Below are 18,265 nucleotides of genomic sequence, written 5' to 3' on the forward strand. Positions count from 1 at the left end.
CCCAGTAATTCTTTTAAAGTAATAAAGCTGGATTTTGGCATAACCAGAAAGGTTGTAGCCAAAAATCCCAAAAAAACTTTAAGGCAAGGGTTAATGAAGGCAATACTGTGCTGAATATATGATGATTAGTGAATGAAATGGCAATGATATAACAAACACCAATGGATGTGTATTTGTAGGTGGCTATTTCAGGCACGGATCCAGAGGGGGAGGGGGGGGGGGGGGAATGTCAAACCCCCCAACTATGTCCCATAATTTTTTTTCCATAGAAATTCATGAAAAAAAATCCGGTTGGTGAAATGGTAATTTTCCTTCAGTAGTAACATTTTAAAAGCACAAAGATGGAAGATCACCGTGGTCCAATGGCTACAGTGTCCAACTCATGTGTGACGGTACGTGGGTTTGTGCCCTGACGGCGAACTTAGTGCTTGTGTTCTTGGGCAAGACACTTAACCACAGTTGCATGTCCCCAACCAGGAGTATAAATGGGTACCTGTGAAGGTAGAGACCAGATTGTGCTTATATCGAGCCGCTGCAAAGTGGTCTAGTGGTCTGATGAACAGGAGTTATTATTATTGTCAAGCACATTGAGACCGTGGTGTTATCACATTATTATCATTAACAAAAACTTGTCTTAGTAAATTCCTCCATGGTAAAACTTAAAGTAAAGGTTCCCTGTTTGTTCTAATGACATGTTAGTATGCAAATTGTTTTTGCTAGTAATAATGTCCGCCTTGCACCAAATACGTAAATACGTACAGAGCCAGCTTGGTTAGGGGGTATATGTACATTATTCTGTGATATAGTGTTAATAATTGTTGGATTTGAACAGCGCCCCCATTAAAAGTATGGTACAAGCTCCCCCTCCCCCCCCCTCCCCCGCTTTTTGATTTTATGGAGGCTAAGTGTCCGGAGAAAAATACATGTCAACATTTCAGAGTTTTTTTTGCAGATGAAACCCCCCTTGCAAAAATTCCTGGATCCGCCCCTGTATTTCACATATGAATCGTTAAGTCCAATCTTTCCACCCTCTGTATTTGCAACAGCCTATCGCAATGATGTAATGCTACATTACCTCTGTGTTGGCAAACTTAGGATCGTCAAGTGTACCCATGAGCTGATTGGCTGTTCTTGCGATGTCTGAATCTGTTTCTTGCTGGTATTCTGCAGCCCTGAATACAAGCAACAAGTATGATTACCAATGAAGATGTTGCATCGTTGGTAGTTGAAAGATCTGACAGGACCACGAAAAGTGTATTCTTAGCATCTCACAAACTGAGTCTGAATGACATTTGTTCCAATTTCGTGTTGTTATGCATAGAAAAACATGTTGAAATCCTTTAGACCACGGGCATTACGTAGGTGAATTGTCTTCCATTGCACAGGACTTGCTTGAACCCTAACATCCTAAGTACTCTTTGGGGGTCAATTAAGGACCAAATACTACAGAATACTACATGTGTTGTGCACACTTGTATGGAAAGAAATGCATACTACAGGTTACTACTCAGTAGTATTTTGTAGCTTTAGGTGAGGTTAGGGTAAAGAGCCTGATAACACAGGACTCACGTTTAGTGACTTTTCATAAATCTTACAAAGCAAAAATCTCATTTAGTTCTTACCATTTCTCATCTTCAGGTTTGGTGAATTCTTCAGTCCTGAAAGGGAACAGCAAAAAATAGTCCAATGCGGTTCAAACAACGGCCGTACTTCCAAGCTTAAGCAACAGTTTGAAGTACCTCTTTGGTCTGTTTGTTTATTTGTCTTGGTTTTCAAACCTACCATAACTGATGCTCAGATTGCTCCAAGTACTCCTGGGCCCACTTTGTATCAGATGAGGATGGTATGACATCTGCAGCAACTGTGAAGATGACCAAAAGATGAATGCCTGATACATATCACAAAGTTTGTGAAGAAATCCAGGTGCGTGAACTCACACTTCCACAGGTTGTTGCAGTTAAACAGGATGTGTAGTACGTTAAAGCAATCTGTTGCTAAACACAGACTATAAAGGGGCGGGCTGGAAGGTTACTTTTTGCTAGTGTGAATTGATTACGGATTGATCTTGCAAAATTCTTAGTGATAAAGTAGATTTCTTGTGCCACTAACCCTGTATTCCATAAGATTTTTGTTTCTCTAAAGCGTAAGTCAAAGGACATACTGTAAGTCAAAAAGACAAACATCACAAAGGATGTGCCCGAATGATTCTCTGAGCACAAAATTAAAATACCCTTAACCGTAACACAGTGCATCAGGTGGAAAAGCACTGGTGCACTTTGATGCATTCAGCTACCAACACCAGTGCATGAATGGCCAACTCTGAAACAATGAGAGCTAGTCCCACTGAACAATGCCACAGTTATATCCTGCTGCGGGCCAGACCATGGACTCTGAGGCAGTGTGGCCTTGAGACTTTTCCCCCGATGGATCTAGCTACATTTGGCAGGCTTGTCACTTAGTCAAATGTTGCTACGTTTGGCAGGGTTCTAGCAAGCATACCCTGGAGGTTTAGGGTCAATTAATGCAAGTAAGTTACCAGCTAAAACATGTGATGTACTCTGCTTGTGACTGGCTATCTGCCCGCAGAATATAAATATATGTGTTTTGTGCTTAGTGGCTCGATGGAATTGTGCTTATCCTACCTGTACCATCTTGGCCGGCCAGGAAGTCTCTGGTCCAGTCAGCATCTCTGTCATCCACAATCTCTTCAGCTCGTCGCTGCTCAGAGACTAGGAATTCATCTGCCCACTCAGCATGAGAAGCTAGGTCTGCTACCCCAGGGGCTGAGAGATAAACATGAAGTGATCATAAGGAGCAGCAGTTAGTATGAACTTTGCTTGAAACTTTCACCAGCATGAGTTAAATATGTAGCAATGGACAAGTACTGGTCCAAGAATAATAAACATGATCTAAAATAGTGTTTGCAACTGGTGTCTGTTGCTATTGTCAGTACGTATCGTGTAGTTGTAATTGATTAAGAGATTTGTGTGTAAACTACATGTACATGTAATATCCATTTCTTTACAATTCGTCCACATTCAAGTAATTCTTAACAGTCAATCTTTAACAAAAAAAAAAATGGACATGTATCAGTCTGTTGCTCAGCTTTATACATAAATCACTGGATTTCATTCTCTGGTACAAAACACTGATGAAAGTCTTTTCAATTATTTGAAATGAGACCTCAAGCTTGGCTGGTGAATCACGGAAGACACCATCTTTGCCTTGTAGAAATTTCTGGCTGAAGAGTGGTTAAGTTCCGCTGATTTGTTTTGTATTTTTTGCTTCTGTCGGTGGGGTTTGAGTCTGGTACCTTGTATCGGTGGTTGCCTTATGTGTGATTCTTCAATGGCTCGCATTTCCTGCAGCAAGGCGTCCATGTGGAATGTCTGGGGAGGTCCCATGTGCCGCTGCTGGTCTACCATGAACTCATTCACGAGCTACAAAAGGCACAGGGACTTCATTTCAATAGTTTGGAATCAAACGTAAATATCATAACATTTCTAACCCCCAACCTCCCCCCCACCTCCTAAAACAGTTATTCATAAACACCTCAGACAGTTTACCCATTCCTATTGGTCGAGAGCCCACCACGTGGCTGGTCTTAAATAGTTTAACACCGGCTGGGCTGGTCTTAAACACTTCTCCAGTGTCACATGAAATTTGGACTCCTAAGAAATATGATCCCTTTTACCCTTTTATTGGTTGAACATTCACAATCTTCACTTAGGCATGTGCATACTACCAATGAGTCCGTATTTCATAATCCTCAATTCATACTACACCGGCACAGCTGCACCACATCCCGCAGTATGCGCCACATCCCGCAGTATGCGCCACACCCAGGCCAATCTCCATATAAGGAGTTGTTTACGACTACACACGAGAAGTACATACCATAACATAGTTAGAAGGGTGTTTAAAAAAACATGAAGTAAATTTGTTGAACAAAATCATCGGAAATATACATTTTTGACTTGTTTTCACTCTTTGACCTAAAAGGTATTTATGAATGGGAATAAATGTGTGCTTGGCCTGTATTAAACAAGTCCGTTTAAGTCCGGCTGGGGGCCTGGTCACTAATAATATCCCTCGCCTTCAGCTCGGGCTATTATCAGTCCATTCCCCCAGCTGGTCTTAAACGGACTTGTTTAAAACCGGCCAAGCACACATTTATTCCCTTATTAAACCGAAACTTACAAATGTTTCCAAGCTCCCAAATTAACCTTACAATGTTTTTTTTATATCTGCAGTGGAAATTCTTTTTCCATTAAGTAATGTTTTTGCTGTCAGATGTGAGAAAAACAGCATACAGCTTTCCGCACATAAAATACAAATAAAAAAAAGAAGGAGTTAACCATCCAAAGATCTTACATCATGTTCGGGTGTATCTAGGAATCCCCGTGCTGTAGATGCTGGGTCAAAGGGTCGGCTTGCTGCACCCCTCAGCCCTTCCTGCCTACGTGATTTATCCTGGGCATAATGCTGGGTAAGCCTCATCAATGGATTGGCTGTCCCACATTCCCCGTCCACCAGGTCACGCATAGCCATCTTGGAGGGTAGGCTTGAGCTGTTCTACTCAGTTTGGTTGCACACGTCACTCTCACAGTCTAGTACGTTGGCCGTTTCGGAAACATGTTTAGACTTATCCTTGGAGGAAAAAAACAAACGGACAATGATTGATAGAGGAATGGGGAAAGAGAAATGAATTTATCCAGGATAAATGAATTACATTTTTTTCAATTTCGCCTATATTAACAACTTTTTAAAAATTAATTACGAGAATGATAAACCTGGTAACAGTGACAAATAAAGAACAAGTCAAAGATCATAATAATACTAAAGCTGGCCTCATGTCGACATGCAATTTGCTTGCGCTGTGACGGAACCGTCGACATCGAGCACAAAAGCCAAGCTCAGATCACAAAACTGAGGAATTGTGTGATTATCGTGGAACAAGCGGCATCTTCACATAAATTATTGCAACCATGCTCATGTCCCTCAAGACGATTCACAAGACGATGGTTCACAGAGGAATAGCTCCAGCTTGATTGTACATGTATGTATTTGGGTATCCGGTCATCTTGACTGTTTGCCAACTCAACTTGAACTAACTCGACCGTTTGCAAACTCGACTGTTGTATCAAACTAACTGTATCAACTCGACCGTTGTGCATTCAATTGGAAAAGTTAAGTCGTCCGTTGTCCAACTTGTCCAGCGGGTCCTTTGTTCAATCCGTCCGACATGGTATGGATGTGCAGCCACCATTCTTTAGGTTAACAAGTTTTGAATTCTTTCTAAATATACATGTACATGTAGCTTTCTGTACATAAGCAAGTACGTACACACAAGTCGTAGACTGAGTACACAGCATGATGACTCAGTTACACGTATGTCCGGATGTAAACATCGTGTCATGCACACACGAAGACACAGTTTACGTGGTCTTGGTTCCAAGACCTTTGTTTTATTTTGTCTCTTTCTTGCATTACTTTTTTTCCCGCGAAAATTATTAATATATGCCCGTGAAATGCAGATGTTGTTTTATTATAATCAATACTATGATGTAACCAACTCTGTATGGGTATCGATTCCCTCGGATTTGTACGTGTACGAGTATTTACTCGGACTTTCACTATACGGTATTATACAACACCTGAATAAATCCCCGTCATCTGATTGGTGAATTGTAGATCACGTGACATATTATTATTCGGTATAATGCACGGTGCGACCATGCGTTATACCCATGCGTTATACCGTTTCACTTTGCGCTTGTTCCATGACGCGGTATTTGTGTGCAAATGCATGCTGGTGTGCGCGTTCAGCGTAGCGCGTATTGTTCCAAAGAGCCAGCGCTACAGCGTTGGGTTGAAACATTTTCGTGAAGGGGTAGTTCAACATCTTTAAAATCAAAATAAATTGTAGTTTATAATTTACCAATCAAATGACGAGAATTTATTCAGGTGTTGTATAAAACAAATAACAAATGTTTTACGTTCGTGCGATGGAAAGAATAATTTCATTCGGTGACAGATTGAATGTTCTATTGAAGCCTCGTGGAATAGAACATTCAATCTGTCACCTCATGAAATTATTCTTACCATCGCACTCACAAACATTCGTTATTTGTATACCGTCGTCCTCTACTTGTCTCAATGGTTGAGTTGTCTCAACGGTCGAGCTGTCTGACATTCTGCCAATAGGCCTACCTAACGCTACGCGTTAACATCCACGCATATCCTTGTCTGACCATTTTTCTCGCACTAAACCCTACACAGTTATGGACTCTATTTTTGTAAGCATGACAAATAAACTACCATGGAAAAATAATTTGAACAATATCGAACGTCACAGAAGCACCAAGAACGTCCTCGTCTGCAGATGAGTCGAATTGGCTGCCAAGAAAGTTTTGTGCCCATAATTCACGCAGGAATGAAAAACGTCATTCTACGGAGTCTCCATTGTGTCCTACTTCTGAAAACAATGTGGATCGATGTTTGTTGAATAAAGGATAAGTTTATGCAGAACTTTGATCTGTAGTTTGAAAAACTAACTTTAATTTGCCATCCGACATTGTTACTAACTACATATTCTTTCAAATTGTGAAATAAATTAATTTCTTGAAAATGAAAATGTGAAGTAAATAAATTAAATCCAGAAAGTTTTCATATCTTATGATATATTTTTGTCAAAAATCTAAGAAATTATATCAAATGCATTGAACATGTTGAAAGAGTTCTGAGAAATTCTTTTTTAGCTGAAAATCAACCATGTGCCAATTACTTAACATTTTACAAATTTATACAGATTCTCCAAAAATAGAACTAAATGCAATATAACTTTTAGTATGCCGTGGCTATATTTTTAAAAATACAATATGCATCGTTCAGTTCATGACCTCGTGTTTGTATGGCCAAGCTGCCCCGCGCGCGCGCCTGACAAACGTCATGAACTGAATGCATATTCATAATCTTGCCCAAGTGCGCCCGCATAATGCATACATTACAACGCGGCCGCCATTTTGAAATCGCATGGAGGAACATTTTCGGGACGATATTCGTGGGAGATGATGACTGAAAGTCGTCTTTTGGCCAGATGGATGAAGATTTTTAGATAAAAGAACGTTTTTTCAAAAAGGTATGAGTTCCTGTACGACTAGGAACCTTAACTTAGGAAATTTCTGTCCTGGATGAGAAGATAATCTCGATGAAAATTGGTAGCAAAATCGCTACATGAGAGTTTAGCGTTGAGGGGAGCATTGGCTGTCTGGCCGTACTACAGAGCTTGCGATAGTCCTGTATGGCCAGATGCAGTCGGGCTAGATAACTAGGTGCACGTCATTTTTCGTGCTCCTTAATTCTGATTACGCCCTCTATTGTTAAGTGAAAGTCGACCGAAGTTGTCTTTCACATTTCCGAGTTGGACGGCGACACTGATCAGAAATTTGTAGCGATGTTTTTATTAGTTTTCTGGACCATTCAATAATATTACGTTTTGTATCTAGTTTGTACGTAGTCCGAGTAACTTGGACCCAACTTATCGCCTTTTTAAGCTGTTTAAACTGAAATGAACTGCCCTTGGTAGAGATTACATTAAAATTAAAAAAAAATATTCTCAATTCTGTACGAAATAAAGTGTGATTAATATTCTTTGTGAACTTCAATGTTCACACAGCCGACTCAGCGCGATAAAAGACATGAACCATACTAATTATAATCACTGGTACTAGCTTTGGTATACAGTTCCCATAAAACTCATATGCCATTTGCACCGTGAACCGGGCAATTGCTTGCTGATTTTGTTGATTTTCTATGGTCTAAATCACAAAAATCGCGGGGACTATATTTTATGTGTGCATTTGTAACTTTAGTAGTATATGTGTCGGAAAACCAGTTGAAGACGCTCCAACGAACAGTTACTCCAAAACTGAAAAAATGGCTCGGTTTCGTTAAATCAACCACACTGGCAGCTCCATTTCACACCAAAGATCTCAATGCCCCATACTTACCCCAACTAGAACAAAAGTGCAAAATTAATCTGGTCCTCTCAATCTTCAAACATGGAGGCGACCCACTCATAACTCAAAATCTACAAGACTCCCTCTACAAACACACTACTGCGGGTGACTGGGGAAATGTGATCACTAAAATCTTCAAATCGGCCATCGATAAAGTCCGGGAACTGGCTTCAAGCGACACTACACATACCTCACGAACCTCTGCCAGGAGAATAAAGGAACTGACAAAAGCCAACCATGATCTCCACTGGGAAACACACCTACAAGAGCTACAAGTACAATCAAAGCTATCAGACATTATCCAGTTGGAGAGTGAATCCAATGCCTGGCAGCGAGTGCTTTATTCTCTCCCCAGCGGCCAGCTAGCATTTCTTCTCAGAGCAGGATGCGATACCCTACCTGTTGTGATACTTCATGAGCACTACTTTGTATGCGCGCAAGCACATTAGGTGAACAGTTCGCCCGCGCTCACTCTTACATTACGTCTGATGAATAAAGCTGCAGTGGCACAGAACCTGAGAATAATCTCCTCTGAGTTCTTCATTGATTCATCTCACTTCATGGTGGCAGCGGTGGTGAAAAAGGCCAGAGAACACCCATCACTCTCAACTAAGCAGAGTAACTGAAAACTACCGGATAGTAGCAGAAATTGTCTCCGCGACAACAACGTTTCCGTTGTGATCGCCAGTGTGAACTGTACATATCCATATGTGTACTCGCCGCGTGCGTAGATTCAGCGCACCACATCACACACTGTATGCCGCACACCCACCGTCGCCAAGCCCACTGCACACCGCACGCAACGTAACTGAAACTCAGCTGCGTGCGTAGCCTAGCCCGGAGTCATCGCCGGACTGAGCCAAGCCTAAGCCATCACCGAGCCAACGCTGAGACGGACCGCTATACCGTGCTGTGGACAGCACGGACAAGAGAAAACCCCTCGCCCCGAGTCGACCATCGGCATCATAGCGACAGAGGACTTTTTTGTCTTTTTCGTGGAGCTGAGTGAAAGCTGATCGAGCTCCGATTTGACGCGACCGCACCGGGACTCGACCGAGCTTACTCGACCCGTACACACGGTCGACCGGTCAGGGACCAGCCCGTCGCACCATCGCGTGACCAAGGCAAGTCACTACAATAACTTTGTCAAAAGTCTGATCTACGGGAGTGATCATCAGCCCCCCCCCCCCACCCAGCCAGTTCACGTAACAATGTACACCTTTGAATCACCTTCATATTGTTAAACATTGTTTCGCTATCGTGCACACATTCTTGTAGCTGTGCGTATGAACAAATAGTTCCGTGAACATCACAAGCCCTATGAACCGCTTCACGCATCTTTACGTCAAGTGTGACCTTTGACCCTATCACTCCGCATCATCGCCGGAACTGTGCGCTTCCCGCTCATCACAGTGAACATTCGCCGTATTCATCCGCCAGTGCCGGAACTGTGCATCAATCATATCTACGGAGGCCTGTACGGGACATCAAGTCAAGTTGGAAATCTGACAGTACATCGCTCATTTCTGTGGAAAAGCAGGACAAACTGTGCTTGGACATTCTTGGAGAAAGGACTGCTCACCAAACGAACTCTGGACATTTCATATATGAACAATAATATGTGTTTTGACAAATATATTGTTGAATAGTCAAAATTATTATTGAAATAATTATATTGTTGTGATTTATTGTGATCACTAATCGTAGCACTTACCTTTAAGCTACATTGCAGTTGCTATTGTTTACAATTTCGTTTGCTGTAGCATATTGAATTGTATCCCAGAGATTTCTATCCCACAGCCCTGCATCATGGCCAAGTTCCCAGAAATAAACTGGGGTGCCACAGACATCACAGAAGAGTTTAAGCTTTTTAAACAACGGATGGACCTGAGCTTCAGGGACCAGGAAATCACCGATCCTGCCAAGCGTGCTGTTAAGATACAAATAGCAGTCGGAACTGGAGGCCTCAAAATGATAAATTCTTCAAGCCTGTCAGCAGAAGAACAACTGATCCCCAACCAGTTATGGGAGTTGTTCGAGAAGCAGCTACACATCAAAGTGAACTTCCGCATACATCGCCTGGAGCTTATGCGGTATCGCCAGAAACCAGATGAATCCCTGGACAACTTCGTCAACAGATGCCGAGCAAAGGCACACGAATGTAACTTCGGACCAGAGGAAATGACGGAACGCATCATCGAATTAGTGATTGCGTCTACCACATCTGAATCTTTCCAGAAAGATCTTCTAGACAAACCCATTGGTTTTAGCATCGATGACATGCTACAAGAGGGACGGAAGTACGAAGCCATCCTTGCTGGCAAAAAGTGCCTTGAGACGTTGGGACGTCACATACAGCTGTCCATGCTTTCCGACCCACTGGCAGAATCTGTGGTAACTGTGGTCTATCCCACCCACCAAGACGGTGTCCTGCCTACCGGGACACATGTAAATCATGTGGTTCCAAGGGCCATTGGGCCAAATTCTGCAGAAAGACCCGAAGCCAGGGTAAACGCAAGGGCAAATCTCCGTCGAGACGTGGCCGCAGCCCATCGCGAGGAAATACAACTCGCAGACCAAGATCCAAAAGTCGATCCAATGCCGGCAAGCAGAAGCCAAATGACACCAACAGAGATGAACAACCCATCCATTCAGCAGAAGCTTCAGAGGAATATGAAACAGTATTCCACACAGTTACTGTCTCGAACCTCTGCATGAGCTCGATAGACAACAACAGGGAGGCATACACAACGCTTGACGTTATCTGCCCCAACCTCATCGGCACACACCGACTAATCACAAAAGTTGACACTGGAGCCGGAGGAAACACGTTGCCACTCCGTACGATCAAACAGATGTATGGAAGTCCATGGAAGTCTTTCGTCCAGCCTGTGAAGACCAGGCTGACGGCGTACAACGGTACAGAGATTGTATGCCTAGGGTGCATTGAGCTTTTATGCCGCTACAAGACACCAAAATGGAAAAAGAACAGATTCTACGTCGTAGATGTCCCCGGACCAGCCATAGCCGGCCTGCCCATGTGCAGCGAGCTTGAAGTGGTCACCATCCACTCCACTGAATCGTCACCTCAACCCCCTGCATCACCCAAACAACCAGGAGTAGGTGAACCCCAAAATCTGTCACATGACACTCGGTCCACGACCTCGTGAGGTTGTACCCCAGCCAATTTGACACAATTGGAAACTTCAAAGCCAGAGCAACTCTTCATCTAAAGGAGGATGCTAAACCGAGCATTGACGCGCCCAGGAAGTGTAGCATACACCTGAAGCCGAAGCTCAAAATAGAGATCGACAAGATGGAACAGCAAGGTGTAATTAGAAAGGTCACCCATCACACCGACTGGTGTAGTTCGATAACCACGAGCTTGAAACAAGATGGGACACTTAGGGTCTGTCTGGATCCTAAGCGGCTGAACCAGAGCCACAAGAGATGTCCGCACAAAATACCCACACTGGAGGAACTCAACCCAGCATTTTCTCAAGCCAAATTCTTCTCGAAGCTTGATGCTAAAGCTGGGTATTGGGCCGTCAAGCTCGAGGAAGAATCCCAAGAGCTGATCACCTTTCGAACGCCATTGGGCCGGTACTGTTTCCAGCGCCTTCCATTTGGTCTCTCCATCAGCCAAGACATCTTCCAGCAGTGCATGGGCGACATCATAGAACAGGTTCCAGGATGCATCGGCATTGCTGACGATGTTGCTGTATATGGCCGTACTGAAGAAGAACACGATGCCAACCTCCTGAATCTACTTCAAACAGCCAGCCGTGAAGGCTTAGTTTTCAACAGCAACAAATGCCACATCAAGACCAACCAAATCAACTTCTTTGGGTCACTGTACTCCGACACCGGCATCCGGCCGGACCCAGGCAGAATTGAGGACATCCACAGCATTCCAACACCTCAGGACAAGGAAGACCTGCAAAAATTCCTAGGCCTGATCACATACGTCTCTGCATATATCCCTAACCTGGCAGACAAAGCAGCGACCCTCAGGGATCTCCTGAAGAAAAATGTGCCATATCTGTGGCAGGATGACCATCAAGCAGCATTCGAAGCCTTGAAATATTCCATCACCACTGAAGCGTGTCTCCAGTACTACAACCCAGAGATACACACTGTGCTGGAAGTCGACGCATCACAGAAGGGTCTGGGAGCCTGCCTCCTTCAAAACAACAGGCCGATAGCATTTGCGTCGAAGAGTCTTTCCCCGGCACAAGCCAACTACTCTAACATAGAGAGAGAAACACTAGCCCTAGTGTTCGGCATCACCAGGTTCCATAGCTATCTCTTCGGGAAAGAGTTTACACTCCACACTGATCACAAGCCACTTGAGATGATCTGGAAGAAACCCCTCTCGAGTGCACCACCTCGTCTGCAACGCTTGCTAATTAAGGTGCAAGGATACAACTTTGACGTACAATACAGACCAGGGAAAACAATGACGCTATCAGATGCCCTGAGCAGATTGCCAAACCCGACAAAGAGTGATGACATACCCCTAGACAGACTGGTCGGCAGTTTTGATGTCTATGAAGGCCAAGACGCCATGTGCATGGACCTTGTGCATTTTGGGCAGTCTAAGCAAGAGCAACTGCAGAGAGAAACAGCAAGAGACCCTGTACTAAGTGCACTGTGTCAGATAATATACAGTGGCTGGCCAGACTCCGTCAAGGACCTACCTCGAGACCTACGGGTCTACTGGCCATACAGGGATGAGCTTGGTATCTCCTGGGGAATAATCTTCAAAGGAAGACAGGTCATCATATCAGACTCACTTCAGATGGATATCTTACAACAGCTCCATACAGGCCATATGGGTATAGAGAAGACAAGACGTCTAGCCAGAGAGTCGGTCTACTGGCCCAACATCATTCGCCATATTGATGAACTTGTCAAAGCGTGTTCCTACTGCCAGGAATCCCAACCCAAACAGCAAAAGGAACCATTGGAGCCACATCAAGTACCTTCGACCCCCTGGACCAAACTTGGCACTGATCTGTTTGAAATCCACGGAGACAACTATCTACTGATAGTTGACTATCATTCGAAGTACCCTGTCGTTCACAAGTTGAACAGCACAACCAGTGCAGCAGTTGCTGGCATCACTTCACACACATTCAGCCTCCTTGGAGCACCAGCTGAGGTTATGTCAGACAACGGCCCCCAATTCGTAGGCAAACACTACGAAGACATGTGTAACACATGCAGGGGTTTTCCTTAACTTTTTTCTTTACTGGCCGGCCGGGCCAGTAAACCAGAGTTTTCACTGGCCCGCAACCTTTTTCACTAGCCCACATGTTTTAATAGTAACTTTCAATCAAATCACCATAAGCATTTTTGATAACATTTTTGATAATAAATTATGCAATGTGCCTTCGGCAATTATCTTAATCATGTACATAATATTGCATGTAGTTCCTTTTTAAGTGATGTCAATGTTTCTTTAATCGTGCTTTAACATAGAGCAAGGCTTTAATTAACAGGAATCAAATAGGGGGAGAAGTTATAATCAAAATTTATGCAGTGTCCTTCGTTCCGAACTTAAGGCTTTAGGTGTTCTATTTCCGACATGTTTTGATAAAATACGAACTAAAAAAGCGTTATCTTGAGGAACAAGAAAACATTGCACACAGTCGTGGTATTAATGGGAGTTTACCAAGTTAGTAACTGAACTGTTTTAACTTGTTTGAAAATGAGTGAGGCAGCCAGTATTTAAAAAAAAACATCTCTCGCGCGCGCCATGCATTTCTAGCGAAGAATGGTGCAATCAGCGTGCCTAGCCAAGAAGCGCTGCGGGCGGGCGACCCAGGAACTTACGCTGGTCACGTCAATCCATAACGTTTTCCGGAGCACGGTCCACTTTACATTCACTAGTCTACATTCAAAATAGGCCCCTCGAATCTCATATTGTCCTCATCTTTTCGGTACATTCGTTTGATAGTGTTCAAGAAATCATCCCAAGAATCCGTTCGGGCACAAGTTTTGGCAGTGAAACTGTCATGAAAGTTTTCTCCTCACCACGTTGTATGATACGAATACGATGTTAACGTACGTACGTCCGTACCGTGTGGACTGCAGATGAAGTAAATCACGTCGCTGCATGTGTGCACAATGTGTAATGGCAAATACACGTTGATTCGCCTCATGTTCGTCGTTGGGATTTCAATGCACAGCGCACTGCGAATATACATGGAGTGATACGAATTCGAACTACCGATGTTTTTATTTCGGTCGGCGTGGCAAAAGTATTCATGTGTTGTATCACCCTTAACTTTTTATTTTGATTGATTGAAAAATACTGTAGGGAAAACTTCGTTAGTTTTAATTTTTTTAAACAGTTTTTTGACTCGCCCGTCGGACTACTGAGAGGAGGGTTTTTACTCGCCCGCTGCTGTTTTCACTCGCATTTGGCGAGCGGGCGACCGCTAAGGAAAAACCCTGACATGGGGCATCAAGCACACAACTTCGTCTCCACGTTATCCACGTTCAAACGGTTTCGTGGAACGTTCAGTCAGAACTGTCAAGTCAGTGATCAAGAAAAGCCAAAAGTCTGGACAAAATGTCGACATAGCACTCTTGAACCTCCGTGCAACCCCTCTGGACTCCAAACTACCGTCACCAGCTGAAATTCTCTTCGGCAGACCGATACAAACTACCTTGCCAAACAACCACCTGCAAGCAAACCCCCAGAAAGCTGAGGATATCAGAGACCAGCTAGAGGCAAGACGACAAAAGATGAAGACCGACCATGATGCCAAACAAGCAGTAAAAGAACTCCCACAACTCTATGTTGGCCAACGAGTGCGAATCCTGGACCAGCAGAACCACACTTGGTTGCCTGGTGAAGTCACAACAGTCTGTAAGGAACCTAGATCATATGAAGTCACCACACCCAATGGACACAGACTACGTCGCAACCGTTCGCACCTACGTGAGATGCCCAGCCAGATGAAATCCCTGGCTACGCCCAAACGAGTTCGATTCGCTGATGAATCACTTCCACTGTCCAACAAGAAGCTAGACACAGAAGCTGTGAAACAAACAGACCGAAACAAAACAGACCGAAACAACACAGATCGAAACAAGTCTCCGACTGTCACTCGCAAAACAAAATCTGGACGCACAATCCGAAAACCAGCCAGATACACTGAATAATATCACACACCCAGATTATACATAGCAGATACTTCAAACAATTTGGTTCAGAAACGATATTTCACATATAATTTCATATGGAAACAAAAAAAATAACCCACACGATTTGAAACAGAACTCAAAGTTTCATATGTTTATTAAACCCGTTTCAGTACATTTATTGTTGTTTGAAGTTAAATTTGTTAACCGTTCAAAAAGGAAGAAAGCAAGAAAGTACCAAAGTCAAATTTCAAAAGAAAGAAAGTACTAAAGTTCACTTTGTTACTGTTCAAAAAAAAAAAAAGAAAGAAAGAAAGAAAGAAAGAAAGAAAGAAAGAAAGTACTTAAGTTAAATTTGTTACCGTTCGAAAAGAAGGTACTAAGACTGTGTGCCACATATTGCAGAGAAACAAAAGTTGTAGTTGTCAGTAAGATATGACCACCAATGTTTCATATGCCTGTCAATTGAAAAGCCATCACTACACGTTTCATGTAAATGCTTACTAATTAAGTAAATTCCAGTTTTATGTGTTCACCAATAATTATTCCTGAAATTGTACTTTCAAAAGGGGAGGGATGTTGTGATACTTCAGGAGCACTACTTTGTATGCGCGCAAGCACATTAGGTGAACAGTTCGCCCGCGCTCACTCTTACATTATGTCTGATGAATAAAGCTGCAGTGGCACAGAACCTGAGAATAATCTCCTCTGAGTTCTTCATTGATTCATCTCACTTCACTACCCACCCCCATTAACTTGACAAGATGGCGAATCCAAGTTGACCCAAAATGTCACCTGTGTCACAAACCTAGATGCAAGCTTGCTCACATACTGAGCGCATGTGAAAAAGCCCTTAATTTGGGTCACTTCACATGGAGACACAACTGCGTCCTTAAATGTCTTTCCAAATACCTGTATGATCATGTGGACCAGGAATCCAACTTGACAGTCGACCTCCCAGGCATGTGCGCGGAATCCAGTACTATTCCAGTAGCAATATGCACAACCAACCTTCGTCCGGACATCTTTCTACATAGCGGGCACACAAGCGCCGTTGTGGGAGAATTGACAATCCCAAACAACTCCACAGCAAACCTGGGGAATGCTAAAGTCCGCAAGACAACAAAATACCAAGGACTGGTGGCGGACTTAACAGAACAAATTCAATCAGTGGACTTGGTGACAATAGAAGTAGGTACCTAAGGTCATTATATTCCATCCGACTTAACCTCTGCTGTCAGAACTTTGGCCCCTAGTATGTCTAAACGGGTCATTAATATAAGTCTCTCTTAGAGGATATTGTAAGGACAGTAGTGAATGCCTCATACACTGTATTCAGTAACCGGAGAATCGAGTGTGACTGGTCATATAAACCACTCATTTATTATTATAAAAACCAGCGTATGTGTGAATAAGTTCTCTGCCTTCTTTTTCAGCAAAATAGCTGTAATTTGATTCAGGGATACATGTTCAGTGTATAGGGATCTCGAATGTGATTGTCATATTGGGTTCTTTTTTCCCTTAAATTTAAGGCAGTGTATATTTTGCCGGAGACGGCAAACCTTTAGTAAACGTTAGTTTGCCGGATATGCACTGAACATGCGCAGTTACTGTTTTTTTGTACTTAAACATTTTCCAGTGACAAGTTTTAGTCTGGCTCCATGCCAAAATTATTGTTGTTACCACGTATTCACAAGATGGGATTCAGACCATTTTATAATTTCGGACTTTAGTTCCCTTTTAAAAAAAATCCTCCAGAGCCACAAATCTGAAAAAGAAAATGTAATTTACTCTGCAAAAAATGTTTGAGACATGTTAAAATAATAAAAGAAGAATATTCTTATTTATTTGGGGATGAGAAAAAAAAACTTAAAAATGTGGTGCGGTCGGAATCGAACGCGAGACATCCCGCTTACTAGAGCCTTTGCTTAACCAGGCATTACACCAAACGTGCTACACAACTTTCGGTGGGAATTTAATACATCTTATAATTCAGCCCTATTTTAAAGAGTACAGCGCCCTCTGTTGATATGGATTTTGTCAGCAAATTATATTCTTTGATAGAGGCTCCCTAGGTTGGCTCGTATTTGAGCATCTCCGGGCCCTTGAATGTGCAATTTCTCTTTTTCATAATAAGCTGATCAGGTGCTGATTTTTTGGGTTTTTTAAAATTGTGTTGCTCGGCATATACAGATTAGCTTGGACCCTACTGTCGCCAGACAATATGTCCGAATGTTAAAAAAGCGATAAGTTGGGTCCAAGTTCATGAAGTTACTCGGACCAGGGCCTATCTGTACGGCAATAATTTAGGCCTAGGCCTACTCTCTCTTTGATTTCTTTTATTTTTAAATTACTTCTCGGAAAAGCTTTGAATTCCACATAACTGCATTGAGAAGAAAGGCGATGTGACGATCGATCTGTGACGATCGATCTTCGACGGTGATTTGACGTCGGTCTGTGCTGCGTGCAAAACGATAGGGCCGAGAAAGTTGGTTGCGCGACTATTGGGCAGCGCGAATTTGGGGCACTGTACGATAGCTGATCACAAAAGTCTTTAGACAGTCACTGAGTCAGCGAGTCAGATTCAGAATTAAGCTTTTTTGTCTCTTTTTTCGATTATCTTTCGTGATAAAAATGAACTTCAATTTGCAGTTTCCAACTACAAGTACCGGTCAAATGGTTACCCACCTTCTTGATTGAAAGAAAACAACCTGAAAACTATACCATACCGTCTCCCTCCTCAAAGGACAATTTCGCATAGTGTTGCGACTTGCGCATGTTATTTGTACACTGTACATGTTATGTATGCTTGACACACGTACAAACGCCCCCAACGGCGGTGTCAATGTTAACAGATAATTACTACTAAAGTTACAAATGCGCACATAAAATATAGTCCCCGCGGTTTCTGTGATTTAGACCATAGAAAATCAACAAAATCAGCAAGCTTTGCCCAGTTCACGGTGCAAATGACATATGAGGTTTATGGGAACTGTATACCAAAGCTAGTACCAGTGATTATAATTAGTATGGTTCATGTCTTTTATCACGCTGAGTCGGCTGAGTGAACATTGAAGTTCACAAAGAAT

At 42.9% G+C, this 18,265-nt stretch overlaps 1 protein-coding gene across 3 annotated transcripts in view; it reads right to left on the reverse strand.

Moving 5' to 3' along the window:
- Nucleotides 1-18,019, reverse strand: part of LOC119732613 (peroxisomal targeting signal 1 receptor-like) — a 29,048-nt gene extending 11,029 nt beyond the window's left edge. For 2 of the 3 annotated variants that reach the window (XM_038206195.1, XM_038206193.1), the window contains exons 1-7: nucleotides 17,865-18,019; nucleotides 4,375-4,650; nucleotides 3,314-3,440; nucleotides 2,643-2,783; nucleotides 1,783-1,861; nucleotides 1,623-1,658; nucleotides 1,076-1,172 (exon numbers count right to left, since the gene is read on the reverse strand). In XM_038206195.1, the coding sequence (XP_038062123.1) occupies nucleotides 1,076-1,172; nucleotides 1,623-1,658; nucleotides 1,783-1,861; nucleotides 2,643-2,783; nucleotides 3,314-3,440; nucleotides 4,375-4,551 (657 nt within the window). In that variant the 5' untranslated portion in view covers nucleotides 4,552-4,650; nucleotides 17,865-18,019. The remainder of the gene's footprint in view (nucleotides 1-1,075; nucleotides 1,173-1,622; nucleotides 1,659-1,782; nucleotides 1,862-2,642; nucleotides 2,784-3,313; nucleotides 3,441-4,374; nucleotides 4,651-17,864) is intronic. The other variant, XM_038206194.1, reaches the window with a different exon arrangement.
- Between the last annotated feature and the right edge of the window lie 246 nt (nucleotides 18,020-18,265).

This window comes from Patiria miniata, unplaced genomic scaffold (assembly GCF_015706575.1).
Source record: "Patiria miniata isolate m_02_andy unplaced genomic scaffold, ASM1570657v1 HiC_scaffold_24, whole genome shotgun sequence".
Classification (NCBI taxonomy): domain Eukaryota; kingdom Metazoa; phylum Echinodermata; class Asteroidea; order Valvatida; family Asterinidae; genus Patiria; species Patiria miniata.